The sequence below is a fragment of the Pteropus medius genome, unplaced genomic scaffold (genome assembly GCF_902729225.1).
Source record: "Pteropus medius unplaced genomic scaffold, Ma_sr-lr_union100, whole genome shotgun sequence".
In the NCBI taxonomy this organism is placed as follows: Eukaryota; Metazoa; Chordata; class Mammalia; order Chiroptera; family Pteropodidae; genus Pteropus; species Pteropus medius.
The window spans coordinates 372,980-393,084 of NW_024340695.1; the positions used below are offsets into that span (position 1 = coordinate 372,980).

The 20,105-nt window shown below is 32.2% G+C and overlaps 1 protein-coding gene across 9 annotated transcripts in view; it reads left to right on the top strand.

Moving 5' to 3' along the window:
* KIAA0586 (KIAA0586 ortholog) overlaps nt 1-20,105 on the top strand; it is an 84,922-nt gene that overhangs the window by 55,051 nt on the left and 9,766 nt on the right. For 8 of the 9 annotated variants that reach the window (XM_039863937.1, XM_039863972.1, XM_039863927.1 and 5 more), the window contains 2 exons: nt 470-624; nt 3,415-3,523. In XM_039863937.1, coding sequence (XP_039719871.1) covers nt 470-624; nt 3,415-3,523 — 264 coding nt within the window. Of the gene's footprint in view, nt 1-469; nt 625-3,414; nt 3,524-8,707; nt 10,820-20,105 lie in introns of those variants that run through there. The other variant, XM_039863992.1, reaches the window with a different exon arrangement.

Below are 20,105 nucleotides of genomic sequence, written 5' to 3' on the forward strand. Positions count from 1 at the left end.
ATTTTATACTTTTCTTGGCAATTGTCAGTCATTTGCTCTTTCGTATAAACTCTAGAAAAGAGTAACTTGATCATTTGAAGAAAAATATCTACAGAACAGCACTAAGCAATACCAACATTTTCTAGCCAAGAAATTGCCCCTTAGATAGAGAGTATTCTGTTGACTCCTACCAAAAGAAAAGGTAAGCTGACATGTTAGGAGTTGGTGTGGTTTGGTCTAGATCACATGTGCAACTTGTTGGTTGGAACCTTAGAACAGTCCATAGATTTGTTTGAACATAGGCACTTTTTGCATTCTCTATGAGTTTTGGTCTTAATTGCAGTAAAGGCTTTGTACTAGGTGTTTGGTTGAAGTACACTGCTACTTCTAATTCAGTAGGTAAGAAATATTGGTGATTTTAGTCAATTATTTATTCTTTGTCTAAGAGAAACAATTTATTTTAACTTTTTGTTTGTACATTTGATAACAGGTGGTGTTTATGAAGATTCATGTGCTAGTCATGGTCCAATGAGTATGAGAGAACTGGAGTTGCAGCCAGATTCTCATCTTTCTCTTCCCACAACACTTCTGACAGCACAAGAAAATGATGTTAAATTACCAGTAGCAGCTGAAGATTTTCCTCAGGTACCCAGTCAGTAGTACTTTACTTTATTTAAAATGAGAATGGTAACAATATTGCCTTAGCATGGTACACTCTTAAGAGCATAGTCTTTGGAGTCAGATAGCCTCAACTCATGCCTCCTTTATTTACTTACTCTAGCCAGGATATAAACCTTAGTTCATTTCATTTCTAGCTGTGACCTCGAACACATCACTTAGCCTTCTTCTAAGCCTCAATTTCCTCATCTTTAAATTAAAAATTTAAATTTTTTAAAAATAAATTAATGTGTATAAAATACCTGTTACCTAGGTTAGGTAGCTACTACCATTTATATCTCTGTAACCCCATGCAATTTCTAGCTCAGTAATTTGTGCATAGTAGGTACTCAGTAAATATGTATTACATTAAAATTTGCAAAATGTGTTACCATAAAAAATAAGAAATTTCATACTGAGTTAAACCATGAAAGAACAAAACTTCCAAATTGGTCTTATCAAAATAAGAACTTCTGCTCTTCAAGACACATTACCATCAGTTATTTGATCTGTACTCAGACACACTGTTAAGCAAATGAATAGACAAGCCAAAGACTGGGAGAAAATACTTGCAAATCACTTATCTTGTGTCCAGAATATATGAGGAACTCACAGAATTCAATAGGAAGAAAACAAACAATCCAATTAGAAAGTAAAGTATTTGGACAGATATCTTACCTAGAGAAGATATCTGATTGTAAGTAAGCACATAAAAAGATTCTCAACATCATTAATCATTAGGAAAATGCTCATTAAAACCACAAAGAAATATTATTTCACACCCATTAGAATATTAAAAATTAAAAAGACTGACATGCCAGGTGTTGGCAAGGATGTAGAGCAACTGAACTCTCTGCTAGTTGGGAATGTAAGATAATTCAACCACTTTAGGAAACAATTTGGCAATTTCTTTAAAAGGTTAAACATCTATATGACCCAGGCATTTCACTCCTAAGTATTTACCTAAGAGAAACTAAAACATATGTCTACAGAAAGACTTGTACTTGAATGTAGCAACTTTATTTGTAGTATCCCCCAAGCTGGAAACAACACAATGTACAAACTGTGTACAAACAATGTACAAACTGTAGTATAATCTATACAAGAATACTATTCAGCAATAAAAAGCTATGAGCTACCGAAACATAAAATGACATGAATGATTCTCACAAAAGTCATGTTGAGGGAAAGAAGACAGAACCCCCACCCCCCAAAAAAAGATGTGCATTTTCTGTGATTCCACTTATGTAAAAGTCTAGAAAATGCAGATTAATCTATAGTAATGGCAAAGAACACAAAAGGATCTGAAAAACCTTTTGAAATTGATGGATATGTTCAATATATTATCTCGGCTGTGGTGATTGTTTCATGGGTATATTATATACATATGCCAAAACTTAGCAAATTGTATACTTTAAGTATGTGAAGATTGTTGTCTATCAATTATATCTCAGTAAAACTATTTTGAAAATAAAGATTGCTTTCCTTTAATTGTTGGCCTATTTTAAAACAAAACTATGAAGTGTTACCTGAAGAATGGACCTCAAAAAATTCCTTTGTTAGATTTCTTTATCAGAGAAGTATGGCTAGTAATAATAATAGCACACAGTACTTACTCTACCAGATGCTGTTCTAAGTTCTTTACATATTTAATTCATTTAATACTTATAACAACCTCATGAGATAGTTATTATTATTATCCCCATTTTATGAATGAGGAAATTGAGGTATTAGGGGTTAATAACTTGCCCAAGGTCAAAGCTAGAAAATGACAGCCAGATTTGAACACAAACAGTTTAGATCCACAATGCTCAGCTCTTAATCACTATGGTTAGGGAAGGGAGCCAATATGGAGGTTCTAAGCTGAAGTAGCCATAGATAGTCATAGTATTCATCTTAGAAATGCACACCGAAATAATACTTGTTTCAAGGCAGAAACCTACATGACAAATGGCTCTAAACTTAGAAGACCAGAGTTAAAGCTAGTTGTTACTACTGCAGTCTAAAGTTACTCGCTTTTATCTGTAAATAGGTGCCTGCCAGTCAGGGTGGTTTACATTTGAGTCCATGTGGACAGGTGTTTCAGATCCTTCTCTGCTTGTACTTGTTGATGAGTCCAGAGATAACTTTTTAAGTTCCTGTCAAAATATACCTAATAGCTGTTTTTTAGGGACTCATTTATAATTAGGCCCATAAATTAGGAAAGGGAAGAAAGAAAATGGCTAAAGTCATCACAATTTGTGGTGTGTGATTGTGAAGGAATTTTTGACTGCTGTAAATTCCAAATTCGTTTAGGTTATGTAGGTAAGGAGGAGTGACGGTGAGGCTTATGGTAGAGTGTACATTTCTTGAATGGCAAAGAGTATAACAATACCTCTTATACATGTGAGAATTAAATGATGTTACTATATATAAAAGCTTTTTGAAATTGCAGTGCATTATGCAAATGTTCATTTTATGCAAAAATAGTAATATGGGAGAGCTTACAGCCAAATTAAGTTTTATCTTGTCTAAATCCCTCATGCATATATATCAAGAATAGTTTGATTTATAAGTAGCTCTGAATTTTCTAGTAAAAATAAAAATGATTTGAATATTTGAAATCTATGTGTGTTATCCAAATCTTTTTAAAGATTTTGTTTGCAATATCTTTAGTAACATGTACTCTATCACCCATTTGGGCAACTAGGAGGCATGCACCTAAGTAATTTAATTGTTCAAATTATTTTAAAGTAACTTAAAAAATAATACTATGACTTCATGTCTTAAATTCTTTAGTACCAACAAAGGCAAGACCAAGATGTGAAGCAAGTTGAACACAAGCCAGCACAAAGTCGTATAATACACGTGAGAAATAAATCGGAAATTTCACTTTCACAACAGCAAGGTAAGATTCATTTTCTTGTAATGATATAATAGTTTGATACTTGTCCTAATAGCGAACAAATATATAATGAGAAATCTTTACTTTTACATACATCTTGCTAAGTCTTCTTTTTGTCTGTTTTTTCTCATTTGGTCCATTTAAAGAATCTGGTATCATATTTGACGATATATTTGTTAGTTCTTTTTACCAATAAACTCTATTGCTAAATAGATTTAAAAAACTCTCAGCTAGTGTTTTTCCTTTAATCTTACCTTTTGGTTCTTGTACAAGTGAATGTCTTTTTATCTATGTATGGATTTGTTTCTATATCATAGTTGTCTGTTTTGAATTATAATATGATAAAGTCAGGGGTTATGGCTGTTAAGTAAGGTGCTTTGTAAAGGTTATTTAGTGTTATGTGGTGATATTGACCAAGTACAACTTAAAAAAAAAGAATTCTTACATTAAATGCTATCATATGAATGAACTTTTCTTGCTTCTTAGTCATTTAAATTTCATATAACCTAATTCTGAAATTTAGCAGTAGAAATTAAGAAGTCTTCTGTTTAAAACTTTCTATTCACAATCCAGGAAGAAGTATTTGGAATATTTTAAGTGGTGAAATGTTTTTCTTTGTTTTTATAATTATGCTTTTTTATTCCACTTATTGAGTGCCAGTATAATTGCAAATATAACTATGCATTTGGCATTTTAGGGAGGCCCCAAATTAAGAAGCAATTTATTAAGATTATGCTATATGAGGTTTAGGTTTTTACTTTCCTGTTTGTTTTCTGTTCCTCTCTTGCTCCAACTTGTGACAACTTTGCCTTCCCAACTACTTTTTTAACCTAACCGTGGTATAGTAGGATTAATATTATATTTTAGAATCCTATGGATAATTGCCTATAAAACTCTTCTTATGGTATTTAAAAATTAATCATGGCAGTATATAAAGCAAATGAATATTACTACCATAGTATCAGGACTGATAATGTCCTTCAGCTGAGTACCGTTATCATTCATGGTCAATGACTTTACATTTAATTTAGTTTTTAAAAAGTTATAATTTCTTAAAATTATAAATGTCTCCTGGGGGGATGTTATATGCAGTAAAATGATCATTTTTCTCAGCTTATAGGAAAATGTCTTTGGTAGGATTTTAAAGGTAAATATCTCTCTTTAGGAAAGTGACATTATTTCATCTAAATGAATGTCTGACCACAAGATGGCAACAGTTAAATTTTTGTTGACTTACAACAATGCCATGAAATAATGTCCAATTATCATTTAATAAGTCAATAAAAATCATTGGAATAAAAGAAACTAAGTTGTTACTGGTAAGAGGAAGTTTTATTTAGAAAGAATTTAGAACAGTGAACTTAATGTGTGTAAATTTGTTTCATTTAATTTTACATTGAATACAGAAGTTAGGAGAGCAGACCTATGTCAGCTTTGACTAAGACAAATAAATACCCAGTGAGCTATAAATAGAGCATTTTAAATAGAAGCCAAGTGTTTCACTCTATAATTGATATGTATCTCCATACTGAATATTTTTTGAATGAATATAATTGCCTTGGCAAATACAGTCAGTTTTGACTTTTTTCCCATACATTTTCTGGGTTTTATTTTTTCTCTGATGAAACTCTGAGACATGGCCAAATGTTTCAGAGAATAGGAGAGTCACAGTGCCAAAATAATCCTCTAGGGTTCTCAGGACTTTGGGTGACCTTGAAGGAATTCAATCCTATCTCATACACAGAGGCCTTGAAGATAATGAAGCAAATTCACCTTATCACAAGGGAATCAAAACCACATCTTGTTTGGCAGATAAATGTTTCGAAGAATACTTGAACCCCAAATTATGACTGTTTCAGGAGGAAGTATCATGTATTTTACTCTGAAATGCATAATAGCTTACTATGTGTGCACAAAAAATCAAGCAGTTTACTAGCAGTAGCAGCTCTTTCAATGATCGTCCGTTAAAAACTAACGGAGGATATGGCAAGACATAGGTTCTAGCACTGTGCTTCTGGGAAATCTGTAAAATCCTTGTCCCCACTCCCCCTTGGTTATTACTTTCAGATTTTAATATAAAAGAGAGATTGAATTGATTGTTCTGACAGATGGCATCTTTGGAGTCAAAGAGTAAAACTCTTTCATCTGGTTTTGAATTCATTGGGTATATTTTCAGCCACATATATGTTGCCACTTACCTGATTCTATGTCCCAGTTAATGTGCCTAGTAGTTTTATAGTGAAAGCAACTTTTTAAGTGATTTTTATGTCATTTAAATTTTTCCCCTTCACTGTGCAAGTTAACTTTCTTCAATACAAATGAAAGACTAGATTTAAATCCATTTTATTCATTGTGAACCAGGAACAATTAATTCTGTAGTGATATATTAAAATAGCTAACTTTAAAAGGTATTTTCTGCCTTTTTCTCTTAAAATTAAAAAACCACTAATAAATAATAATTAGAAAGTCAGACATGCTATACAATAATCAATAAGGAAAACAGATCATATGTTTTGTGATTATGCTAAGGCAAGTTAGTTGTCAAAGTTGCTTGAAAATCTCAGACTTCTTCAGTTTTCTTATTTGTACATTATATATGTTGTTCAGAAAATATGTGTCAAAATGCAAAAAGTGATAAATGTGATTGCAGTAATTTATCAAAAGCAGATTACATTTTTATTGGAAATAAACTTACAGAATCACAGATTTTTTTGACGTTATATCCTGAGCTTAATTCCTAGCTATCTTAGCACCTTGTATATCACACATATAGTAATTATGACTTTAAATATATGAGAATTAGGAAATTCAAAGCTTATGTATATTTAGAAGCTATTTCCAACCACGTGCAAATGAAATCTTTTTTTTTTTCAATAAGGTGGTATATTTTTGCCTTTGTATTTCATATATAGCTAAATTACTATAGCTATCAGAATTATAATTGATCTTAGTAATTTTAAAATCACAGTTAAAAGTTTAAGTTGCTTTTTTTGTTCCTAAGGTATATGACAAGTGATTTCAAAACCATGTGTGGAAGACCAGTCTTTCCCAAATCTAAGTGCTTAACAAGCATTATCTGAATAAATGTATCTTCTGCAAATCCATGCTATTATTGATTAATAAAATAGAAATTCATTTTTAAATGTTGCCTGATTTGGGAATTCTCTTTCCACCTTGGATGAAGAAAGTGGAAAGAGTGTCACTTCTACCCTATCTGTAATAAAATGTCAGATAAACTACAAAATCATAACATTTTTAAACCCATCAGAGAACTTGTGATGCAGAACAACTAAGTTGCCCAAAGTCCAAGGAAAGACGGAATCCTCTGAAGAGATGGGACACAAGCATTATCTAAGTGTGCCAGAGCACAATCACAGGAAGAAATACAAGTCACCATACAAGTGGATAAGTTGTATTTGGCTAAACTTTATTAATGGGTTGCTAAAGACCAAACATACCAATACTGATATAAGGGATGTTTATCCTCACTTGAAGTCTCTTTTCCACAGACCTAGAAGAAGAAAAATTAGGAGGCAAGGCAGGAGACTAGAGAGATTATTCCTTCACCTGTACAGGCCTGAAAGAGGAGAGTTCCAGAAAGACTGGATGCCCCATTTGGACCATTTTCCTGAAAGAACAAAAGCCTTAAGTCACTGGAGAAGGGGCAGCATATCTGTCACCTCCAAAGTATAGGAGAAAACCCATTGTGGCTGGGGGAAGAGTAAAGAAAACTCATTCACTTTTGGGGGAAAGGAAGGAAATAGTCTTGATCTCACAATCTTATATCAATATTGTTAGAGATCTCTTACTGATGGGAGAGGATAGGAAACTCACTTACATAAAACTTGCTAAAGGGACAAGGCAGAGTTTGGCTGCCACCGAGAACAGAGACAGGATCACTGAGAAACCCCCATCACAAGACCCAGGCACACAGGATCTGCTTGGGACTGAAGCTGGACCAGGACAACAGAGAACTACTACTTCCCGGTCCCTCACTATGAGACCAACAAGTATTTGAGTAATAAGAAGCAGCAGTCTACCAGTGGGCAAGGTACAGAGTGTAGAGAGGAGAAACTCCCTTTTTGTTTTTTTTGCAGGTGCACAGTGAAGCTGAAAGCTAAAGGTAGAACAAGAACATTGAGAAAAACACTCTGGCGTACTAGGGCCCATCCTGAACACAGTATAACACTAGAGGATTTTTAAGCTGGTGGTACCCCGAAGTTAACTGCAGCAACAACAAAACTCAAAGCCAACTTAACTCCTGACTTAATTGATTCAATTCTTTATATTAATGGACTAGCTGAAGAAGAGATGTCCCCATTTCCAAGCTTAAATACCACTTAACTTCATTCTCTATTGTCTTAGTTACACTCAATGTCTGGAATTCAGTCATACCAAAAAAAAGCATGAAAACAACAACAGTCCACACTTACGAGACAAAGCAATTAAGATAAGAGTCACAGATGACTCAGTTGTTAGAACTGTCAGGGAATTTAAAATAACTATGATTAATGTAGAAATCATTATATTAGTAGAAAAGATAGACAAAACATGCATGAGCAGATAGGAATTTGAGCAGAGAGATGGAAAATATAGGAAAGGGTCAAATAGAAATGTGAAGGGGAAAGACAGTAGTAAAGATGAAGAATGACTTCACTGGGCTTATCAGTAGACTCAACATAAGCAAAGAATCAGTAAATTTGATGATAGTCATCTGAAATTGAAACAGAATGGGAAAAATTTTTGAGCATCCAAGAACAATATCAAGTATCCTAACATATATTAATTGGAATCCCAACAAGAAAAGAGAAAGCAAACAGAAAAGAGTACTTGAAGAGATAATGACCAATAGTTTTATAAGAACCATGGAGAATATCAGACTACAGTCCAAGAATTTCAGAGAACCCCATTGAGATTAAAAGAAAAAATTCTTATACACACCATATTCAAGCTAATGAAAACCAAAGAGAAAGAGAAAATGTTTTAGGAAGCCAGAAAAAAAAGGTATATCACTTACAGAAGAAGAAAGATAAGAAATACTTCAATTTCTATTACAAACCCACAGTCCAGTTGAGAATGGAGTGACATTTACAAAGGAAAAAGAAAAGTTAAATTAACCCAGAATTCTGTATCTAGCAAAAATGCTTTTCAAAAATGAAGGCAAAATAAATACTTTTTTTTTTCCAGGTAAATGAAAACTGAGAGACCAACAAGTTAAAGGAAATTTTTCAGGTAGACATTAAAAGATAACCAAAAAGATGCTTGGATTTAAGAAATGAAGAGCTTCTGAGGTGGTTAAACAAAGGTATAAATAAAAGAATTCTTATTTCAATCACTATAAAAGATAATTGTCCAAAGCAAAAATAATACCAATATATTATCTATTTATAGAGCCTGTAAAAATAAAATGATAGTGATAGCATGAAATATAGGATGGAGAAATTGAAAGTATACTGATGGTTTCATACAGTATATGTTGTGATATAATATTTTTTGAAAGTAGAATATGGTAAGTGATAGATGTATATTGTAAACTAATCATTAAAATATTTTAAAATAATACTAAATTAAAACTACTCAATTACTCCAAGAAGGCATAAAATGAGGGGAAAAGAAACAACTGTCAACAAGAAACTTGCTTTAAATATAAAGACATAGATTAAAAGTAAAAAGATAGAAAGAAGATAAACAATGCAAACACTAATTAAAAGAAGCCTGAGTGGCTAAATGAACATCAGCCATATCAGAGTAAAGACTATCAAAGCATACAGTATTATCAGAGATAGAGACATTAAACAATGATAAAAGGGTTAATTCATCAAGAAGATATAACAATCTTAAATATGTATATATCTGACACCATCACTTTAAAATACACGAAGGAAGAATTGGTAGTACTCTGAGGAGAAATAGACAAATTCACAATTATAATTGGAGATGTTAACTCTCCTTAGTAAGAATTACAAAAAGTAAATAGAAGGTCAGACTATAGACCTAAGCAACAATATCAACCAATTTGACCTAATTGATACAAAGCCGATTACACTTGTTAAGTACACAAAGAGCCTTCACCAAGATTGACCTTATTCTGTGTCATGAAACAAACCTCAATAAATTTAAAACAGTTGAAATTGTACAGAATATATCCTCTGATTTCAGTGGAGTTAAAAATCAGAACTTCTAATAATAATAAGAAAGGAAATAAATAACAGAATGAAATTGAAAACATAAATATAGCAGAAACTCAATGAAACCAAAAGCTGGTTCTGTGAAATGATTAATAGAATTGATAAACCCTAGCCAAGGTGATGAAGGAAAAAAAGGGAAAACACACAAATTATCATTATTAGGAATTAAAAAGGAGAAACCAGTACAAATTCTACAGAAATTAAGGGATTGTAAGGCAATATTATGAGTATCTTTTATGCTCATAAATTTGGCATGTAGTCAGAATGGAAAATTTTTATCTCCTTGCTTGAGAAGAAACTGATAACCTAAGTAATGTTATATTTACTAAAGGAAAATGAATTCTTAGTTTAAAATGTTCCAACAAAGAAAACTTCAGGCTCAGATAACTTTCTTGGAGAATTCTACCAAATATTTGATGGAAAAATAATACCAATTCTACTCGAACTCTGTGAGAAAACAGAATAGGAAAGAACTCTTTCTAGTGTTACCCTGATAATAAAACCAGACAAAAATAATACTGGAAAAGAAGGTTATGGACAAATATCCCTTATGAACATAAACACAAATTCTTCTACAAAATATTAATTGAATCAAACAATATATAAAAAGATAGTAAATTATGATCAAGTGGGATCATCTCAGTAAAATAAGATTGGTTCAACATTCAAAAATCAATATTAGTCACCATATGAACAGACTAAAGAAAAAAAAATGATGATCTCAATAGATACAGAAAAGCTTTTGACATTATTCAACATCTATTCACGATTAAAATTTCAGAAAACTAAGAATCAAAGGACGACACAATAAAAGACATTTACAAGAAACCTATAGCCAACATCACACTTAATGGTGAAAGATTAAATGCTTTCCCAATAAATTAGAAACAAGGCAAATGAAGTCTGCTGTCACTACTTCTATTCAAAAATCATACTGGCAGTCCTAGCCAATGCAGTAATGCAAGAAAAAGAAATAAAAGGCATATGGATTAGAAAAGGAAAAATAAACATTATTATTTGCTGATGCATGATTGTCTGTAGAAACTCCAACAAGGCCTACAAAAAAAAAAAACCTACTAAAACTAATACATGATTATATCAAGACAGGCTACAATGTCAATATATAAAAATCAGTGATATTTCTCTGTACTAGTAGTGAGAAATTGAAAATTATAATTAAAAACTATAATTTATAGCAACAGAAACATGAAATACTTAGGTATAGATCTAATAAAATATTTGCAATATTTATGTGCTAAAAACTGCAAAAACACCCAATGAGAGAAATTAAAGAGAACTTAAATAATTGGATAGATGATCATATTTTCATGTAATAGAAGACTCAAAAATAAGATGTCAATGCTTCCCAACTTGATCTATAGGTTCAGTGCTATCTCAATCAAAATTCTAATAAGATTTTTGGTAGAAATTGACAAGCTAAATTTAAACTCTTAAGGAAAAGCAGAAGGCCTATTATAGCCAAAATAATTTTTAAAAAGAAAAATAAGGTAGAGGATTTATATTATGTCATTCTAAAACTTACTGTAAAGCTATAGTAATCAAGATAGTGTAATATTGGCATAAAGATTGACAAATAGATCAATAGAATAGAATAGAATCCAAAAATAGTTCACATATGTAAAATCAATTGATTTTTCAGAAGTGGCAAAGAATTTAATGGAGAACGGATAATCTTTTCAACAAATGGTATTGAGACAAGTGGTCATCTGTATGTAAAAAGGAACCTCAACCCATATCTCACAAATGTGTAAAAATGAGCTCAAAACAGATCCTAAGTCTAAATATAAAGTCTAAAATTACAGAAATTCTAGAAGAAAATATAGGAGAAAATCATTGTGACCTTTAGTTGGACAAAGATTTTTAAGATATTACAGAAAAACCATAGATCATAAAATAATATATTGATTAATTAGTCAAAATAAAAACATGTTCTTCAAAAGACAATGTTAAGAGAATGAAAAAAAGACAAACTGTAGATTGGGAGAAAATATTTGCAAATCCATTCAGATTACGAATTTGGATCCAGAATTTATTTTAAAAACTCACAAAACTCCTAGTAGGAAAATGAACAACCCAATTTTAAAAATGGGTAAAAGATTTGAATAGAAAGTTCATCAAAAAAGCTATGTAGATGATAATTAAGCACATGAAAAGATGTTCAACATCATTAGTTACTGGAGAGATGCTAATTGAAAATTAAATACCCATCAGGTTGGCTGAAATTAAAGAAACTGCTAATCCCATGCATTGATGAGGAAGCAGAGCAACTTGAATTCTCACACATTGCTGGTGGGAATGCAAAATGCTACAACCATGTGGGAAAACAGTCTGGCAATATTTAAATAAAATTAAATATAAATTTACCAAGAAAACTGAAAACTTACGTTCACACAAAACCTGTACTCAAATATTTTTTAGCAGTTTCATTCATGATTTCCCAAAACTGGAATCAACCAAGATGTCCTTCAACAGGTAAATGGGTAAACAACGTGTGGTACATTCATACAATGGAATACTACTCAGCAGTTAAAAGAAATAGAGTACTGATATACACAACAGCGTGGATGAAACTCAGCTGCATTATATAAAGCAAAAGAAGCCAAATTCAAAAGGCTGCAAACTGTTTTTTTATGACAAATATATTTTTATGACATTTTGAAGAAACAAAATTATAAAAGTGGAGAACAAACCAGTGGTTTCTTAGGAGTTAGAGTAGGTTTTGACTACTCCATGTTATCATCTCATTTATTCCTTACAATATCTCATTAATTCCTTACAGTGCATGCCATACAGGTAGTTTTATTTCCATTTTGTAAGAGTGAAGGATAAGGTTCATGAAGGTTAACTAATTTTCCTACAGCATACAGTTTAGAAAATGAAAATCTGGAATTCAGGTCTGTATCTGCCTGAGTACAAAGTTGATGCTCTTTTCCTTTTTTATATCATTTTTTCAAGCTCTTTACTAGTTTGATCATACTCTAGTCAGTATATCTTGCATAGAGATACACTAGGACAGAATACAATCACTGCCAAGTGTGGTAGATCTGTTTCCATACCTACAATGATGAAACTAGCATTTGTCAAATGCTTTTCAGCTGACAAAGAACTCTCACAATGAAAAAATATTTCATTTTTCCAGCAAACTTGTGAGTATGTAAAAATATTTTTATAATTGTTTTATTACATAGATGATAAAAATGAGGCTCACAGAGGTTGGTTAGTAATCTCACTACTCCGTCTCAATGTCCACAGAAGTTTTTAAAAACCGTTGCTGGATACTGTGCTTTTCAGTGTTCTAATAAAACTGTCCAAGATTTTTTTCAATGATTTGATATCAAACTAAGTTTTCTACCTTCTGTAGTTGTGCAGTTGATTTTTTAGGCATAATATCCTTTAACCTTAATATTATCCAGAGAAGTATCTCGACTGGTCTTCCTATATTCATTTTTGATTCCTTGTTGTCTGTTATCTACCCAGAGCAAGAATGATTCATATTCAAATATGAATCAGATCACATGACTCCCTGTTCAAAACCCTCCAAAGACTTCTTTTTGTACCAGAATAAAGTTCAGACTCCTCACAGTGATCTAAAAGGTCTGCACGATCTGGCCCTTGTCTTATTCTCTGAAATCATATCAGGATCTATTATGAGATAAAAACTTGTTAAACGCAATTACTTCTTATAAAATTTATGCTAGTCTATTGGGTTGATATCGTTATATGTATAAGCACCCCATGAAGGTAGAAATGGGCAATTTCTGAAGAAGTGCATAAATAATTATCAGTATACCTAATGATATACTGGGTTTTTTTTTCATGAGTTAATCCAAGGTCTAAAAAATAATTTGCTAATAAATCTAAGACAGACTGCCTTTGTTAATCATTTTGTAAGAGAGTTCATTCCATGTGTTGAAAAAAACTTTTAACAAACTTTTAATAGAATTGATTCATTGATGAGTGATGTTTATTCTTAATTCCTCTTATGTAAGATTTCAATAAATGACATGTTTCTTTTTTTAGTTTTTCTTTTCTTACTTTTTACATAGTTATCCAGCTCATGGTTATAATAGCAGAAACTGATTTTTTTGATTCGATGATTAAATTTAGTCAATAAATTACTCTGATATGGGATATATACCTACAAAAGTCTTTAAGTGAAATGTTACTGTCAAAGTTATCTTAAAAAAATCTAATTGTTAATCTATGTTATATTTGTCAACTCAGAATGTAGAGGCATTTTCTATTCTGAATGAGCTTCACACAGTCAGGCTATAGGGAACCCTGGCACTTTTTTCCTGTGAATATAATTGCTATGATACTGTCCCAACTAATGAAGTTGGGGAAAAAATCAATTAGGTAGAAATGTAGTTCTGAGAAACTTGTGATTATTGCTTTTCATGTCATTCTGCCTACATTAAAACAAATCAGACACAGGAAGTCCTGGAAATATTATGTTGGATATTTTCTAATTACTGTGTCAGCATGATCAATCATTTTCTAAATTTGCCAGTTTCCTGAAATAGCTCAGCCTATGTTCATAGCACTTTACAGGAAGCAGCAGCAAACTAGTTTCTATGTCCCCATATATTTCTCTTGATGCCACAAAAGTATATATTGTATAAAGGAAATATTTGTCTTTGGCAAAAGGCCTGTACACCAAACTACAATTAATGAATACAAGAATTAGAAATCAAAACTTTGTTTAGTCTGAGGAAAAACAATTCTTTAAACTGTAACCACATGGCTGTTTCTTGTTTGCATCAACTCTGGGTGACTGTTATTGTCTTCTGTGAATTCTCTGGGGCAGAGGCCTGACTTTGTTGAATGAGCCAATTGTTTTCCTTTGTGTTGCCCATCTAGTAAGTTCCCATCTGGTTTGTATCAGACTGTTTTCACAGCCAACAACTGCTGCCTTCTCTATATCCTGACACTTCAGGGCCCCACACTATCAAAGCACTGCTGCTATGGCCTTGCTGGCAGGGCCTATACAGCTGTGTCTCACAGCTTGGAACTATTACCTAGAGTAATGGTAATGTAGAACTTGGGCTGGCCCTTATTCCCATTGGTGTCGTGTGTACAGTGAGCAGAATCCACCCTGGCTTCCCCACCCCCTTGCCCTGAAACTTACTATTAAACAGAAAATCTTTAAAGCTCTAATTTTAGGATATGGAATGGTGGTGTTCTTATTTTCTAGTGGCTTCCTGTATTTGAAAGCTCATTTTTCATTCTATCACTCTTTTTCAAAAGTTATCAGGTCTGGTCTTGGTCAAGCAAACCGGTCACTATGTCACATTTAATTTTTGTTTCCAACTTTAGTTAGGAATGGCTAGATATGGAAAAATCCACTGTAAAGGCTATACAAATAATACAGTGTGTTTTTAGTGATAGTCACAGGCCATAAGTTGAATGAAGTTTTTATATTTAGGAAGGATTTTCATCTCAGAAAATGGATTTTCTGTGTGTAGATTATAGAGACATTTAGGTTCAAACTGCCTAGTAACTATTAAGGAGTTATTTGCCTTCAGCTTTGTTTGCTATCAAAGGTCATTTATAATAACGTGATAATCGTGGTCTTCTCTAACAACTGTAGACTCGTGTGATTTAAGTTTTAGGAGTTATTGTTGAATAAGTGTTAGAATTGAGTTTAAATGTAGTTATGATGTCATTGCTTTTTATAAACTGCAACAGCAAATTTTTTTTGCACTAAAAATAAGTAATTAAATGGCTTTTACAGAACATATTAATATTTTAGAAATATTATGCTTTATAATATGTTTAATAAATTGCTTTCAAGATTAGTTAAAATGAGATTAGTTTGTGCTTTCAATTTGAGTGGCTAATTATTGCAGAACATCAAGTATCCTAAATAATGAGTCCTGTGAGAGTCAAATTAGAACAACAACAACAATCACTTCTGCTTCTAAATAATTTCAGCTCACTGGTATTTCAGGATTTTAAGAAAAAAATTTGTCTTTATGGTCAGCAGGATGACCCATGTAACTATTCACTAGCAGTAACTATTCACTTGATATTAAAGGCTACCTAGTAAGTAAGGTTAGCTATTTGGCTATTTCGATAATGTCAAAACACTTCAAAACTGTGAAGGAATCATCTTTTAATTCCTGCAACTAATCTATTTTTTTCAATTTCCTCTTTTTATGGAAATATAATATACACACAGAAAACTACACATAAGTATACAGCTGAAAGAATTTCCAGAAACTAAGCTACTTTTATAACTTGTACCCAGCTCAAGAAACAGAACATTGCCAACACCCCTGAAACCCCCTCATGTTCCCTTTCAATCACAGCTTCCACCCCTGAAAAGGTAACCACTATTCTGACTTCTAACAGAATGTATTAGTTCTCTTGTTTTTGTACTTTAAATAAATGGAATTATACAGAAGGTATGGCTTCTTTCATGAGGCAAACCTATTATCATTTTTAAGATTCTTTTTGTTTTCAAACCATTATAGCATACTTTTATAAATAATTATCTGAGAGGAACTTTTTTTTTGTAGCTGTGTCACAGGCTGTTCAACCCCACAGGAAGTGCATTGTAGATAAAGTTGTCTCTTAAAACATCAAGTCTCTCAGTTCTCAACCAAATTTTAATGCCAGAATGTCCCTCTAGACATTCCTGCCCCTAAAAGGCAGAACTCTCTTTGTCATAACACCACACAGCAATACATTCAAGCACTTAAATGGTTTTTAATGAGCTTGAATAATTATATATACATTATTCAAATAAATCATGGTCTGTATTCAGGATAGATGGCTCATCTATTTTCTGAATTGCCAATCAGCTTCTTGGCATTCGAATATAAGCTTTTGTGCTGCTGTTAAGATACTACTTCTGAAAATGCTTTATTGGGCATGTTGTATACCTACTAGATATGCAGCCAGTGAGTAACTTAATCTGGGCAGATTATTTAAAAAGTGTTAACTTTTTAATATATATTTTAACTACTATAATGATATTTATAATATTCTTTTTTTTGTCAGTGAGCTTAAATTAGTATAGAAGATCTGGCTGTTCTGAATGTTATTACATTTTATATTTCTCCTTATTAGATTTTGTTTCAAATTCTGGACATCACTCATTTAAAAACTCTTGTTTTATTGGTTAAAAATATGTATTAGTGAGTCTTCGTCTATATATCCTTATTTTGCAGTTAATGACTCTATAGTACTATATAGTTTTGTTAAGTAACCCATAAAGCATTTGTATAACAATAATGTAATGATTTACAGGTTTAAGTATTTCTATACTATTGATTCTTACTAAATTAAAGATAGTTAAAAGAGCAGAAGATAAACTCTCAAACCAAAAAATTATAAAGCCCAAGATTCTATCCTTTTAAATACCACTTTTTGAAATAGTATGAAAAACGTGGTTTATTTTCAAATTAGCATTATGTAGCTACAAGATTTTGAATGACTATTTAAAATAAAAAGCTAAAGTATTGAAATATGGCTTGTTTGGAAGGAGCATAATATACAAGTCGTACAATCTCAGTTCCCTCTGTGTGCCCTAATTTAAAGTGCTTTCAGCAGTATCCCTGCTTTCCCAGCCTTGGATTCTATTTCCAGATCTAAGATCACTTGTTCTTATTTTGTGGTATCTTTAAACATTTAAATAAAGGTTGACACATTTGCCTTTTGCAGTAAAAGTAAAAGGTTAAATTTTATTCATGGTAATTATGACAATTTTTAGTCAGTATTAACCATTCAGAATTTTTGTAGAAATTTGTAGATAAAATATTTAAAAATTTTCTCTTCTTATCCTTTGACTTAAATACCAATGAGTACTATATTTCTTCAATTTTGAACAGAATGAGGAAGTGTATGAATCAACAAACTCGATAAGCAATGTTCAGATGATTTTGGCTGGGTGTTGGTTGTGTTTGCTACTTTAATCCTCATCTGTAGAGCACAATACTTACTCTTCCAGTAAACTTCATCATCCAGCAAGTGAGAATTATGAGGCTACTACTTGTTACAGGAATAAATGACAAGTAACTGATAGTGACATAGTGGCTTTTTTTACTATTAGGAGAAATCATTCCAGAAATCATGATTCTCCCTCAGTTTTGGTAGAAGAGAGTTTTATTTATGTTTATAATAACAGAACAACAATGTGTAATAGCTACCATCTATATATACTTCCTATGTGTGACACTCTAAGAAGATCCTTAATCAAACCAATTAGTTAAGTAATGTTATTCTCATTTGAGGAACCAGAGGCTCAGAAAGGTTACATATTTTGCCCAACGTCACATAGCTAATAAATGACAGAGCTGGGAGTCAGACCAAGCCCAACTCCAAAAGCAAAGGCTATGCTCTTAAACATTATACTATATTTCTTTCCTTGATGATTTTTTAAAAAGTAGAAAAAATAATTTCTGATTATTACTTACAGGTCTCAGTATCTGAAGACATATCCTAGTAGAATATGAAAAAGTTTGGAGGTGGGGAAAGAACTGTTTGCTATGAGTGTTAGTTCCTACTACTAATTTGTGACATTGATTTCTTTGTCAGTAACCTCTCTGAATCTTGATTTCCTTATTAGTAAGAATAAGATGATTTTGAAAAGATTGCCTAACAGAAATGACTTTTTTTTTATCAATTGGGAAAAGTTAGAAAATAATCACAGGGTAAATAATAATAAAACTACCATTTATTGAGTGCCTACTCTGTTGTTATTTATATATATCATCTTAGTTAATGATTATAAGAAACCCACGAAGCAGAGGAAGAAATTGAAGCACAAAGTGGTGATTTCTTTCAGGTCTCACAGCTAGTTCATGTTGGCACTGTGATTTGCATTTAGGCAGCTTAGCTTCTGAGTTTGTGCTTTTAGCCACGAGCTTATAGCTACCTCTCTAATACAGAGTCTGGTTGTCATTTATTTGCAATTAAAAAAAAAAATCTTACATACCACAGTATCGAATAGCTAGAAAAAAGTGGCTATTTTTTCCCCCAAAAAAAGATCTATAAAAAATCACAGAGTGGTGTATCCATTTGACATAAAGATTTCAGAAACATTGGTCAGCTGAATATTTCTTGAGCAACTATATGCAAAGAACTGAATCTCAGGGAAAATGAAGAAGGATAATGGAGAGAAACCATTTATTTTCTTGTCCTTTAAGAAAATCCGGCATTGCAGTAATTTTACTTGGTCTGTGTTATTGAAGACATAAAAATAATAACAGATTTTGTATGTTTTTTCAATTTAGATGTTTATACTAATTAGTTTTGTTGAATATAAAGAGATCTAAACTAAAGTATGCTTTGGTTTGGAGTAATGAAGTAGTTGTCATTTTTCCGTTAAAATTCATTTTTTAAACTAAAACATGCTCCATTTTTTATTGCAAAGAAAATGGAGCATATGAAATTTACATTTATATTATTATGCACTTAGAAGAGTGTTTCACTGTAGCAGCAACCCCCTTTGGGGATACACCCCTTTGGAGTGTAGGCCTATCAGAATAGAGGGAGCCCTTGTTACTTTGAAAAAGCTCCCAAAATGATTCAGGCTTTCCTTTCTCTCTACCCCAAGCCTCTGTTGAAAATCACTGGTTCAGAAAAGGTTTCACAACTCCTTTCTCCAAAGCCATATATATCACCTTCTTAAAGAGAATAAAAAAGAAGACCATAGAACAAGAAGAGGAAAGGAAAAATTACCAATAGAAGAAGAATTTGAGTTATACAAGTGGAAACATCAGCAGCTAGCAGTGGTGCAATATTAAAAGGCAGGGAGCTCAATTAGGTATTAGCCTTTTAAAATCCTTTATATTTTAGGTGGAACAGGAGCATTAGTTGGAAGATTTGCTCACTACTCTCAGTCTGCTCTGTTAGTTTTGTCTTTCCAGTGAAGGAGGATCAAGACAATTTCTTATTTCTCTCTGTGGTCTTCACAACACCTAGTGTAATGATAGGTACATGGAAGGCACTTAAGTTTCTTTTAATTGAACCCTTGTTGGACCTAAAGTTTAGTTTCCTATTTCTTAGTTTCCACCCAGTTTTATTTTGTATGAAAGGGAATGATGTTGCTTATTTCTTACCGTAACATAATAGATAAGTTTGAGTTCTGGGCTTGGAGGCAACCACTTCAGAGAAGACTGCACTTAATTTTTCTTGCTACAAACAAGTGATTCCTCAGTGGAAGGGGCTTCTGAGGTGGTGCTGATACCCGTTTCCACGTATATCCTTTAGGTGCCATGTAGAAAGGTGGCTCTAATAAGCTGGAGGGGCCAAGCGAGAACATCTGTCCCTCTCAGAAACTCAGAGGAGAATGGGAAATGACCATAGGTAGTGTCTAGTAGTGACATCATAGTAACATCACTTTTAATGAATTCAAAGATTTTTTTAAA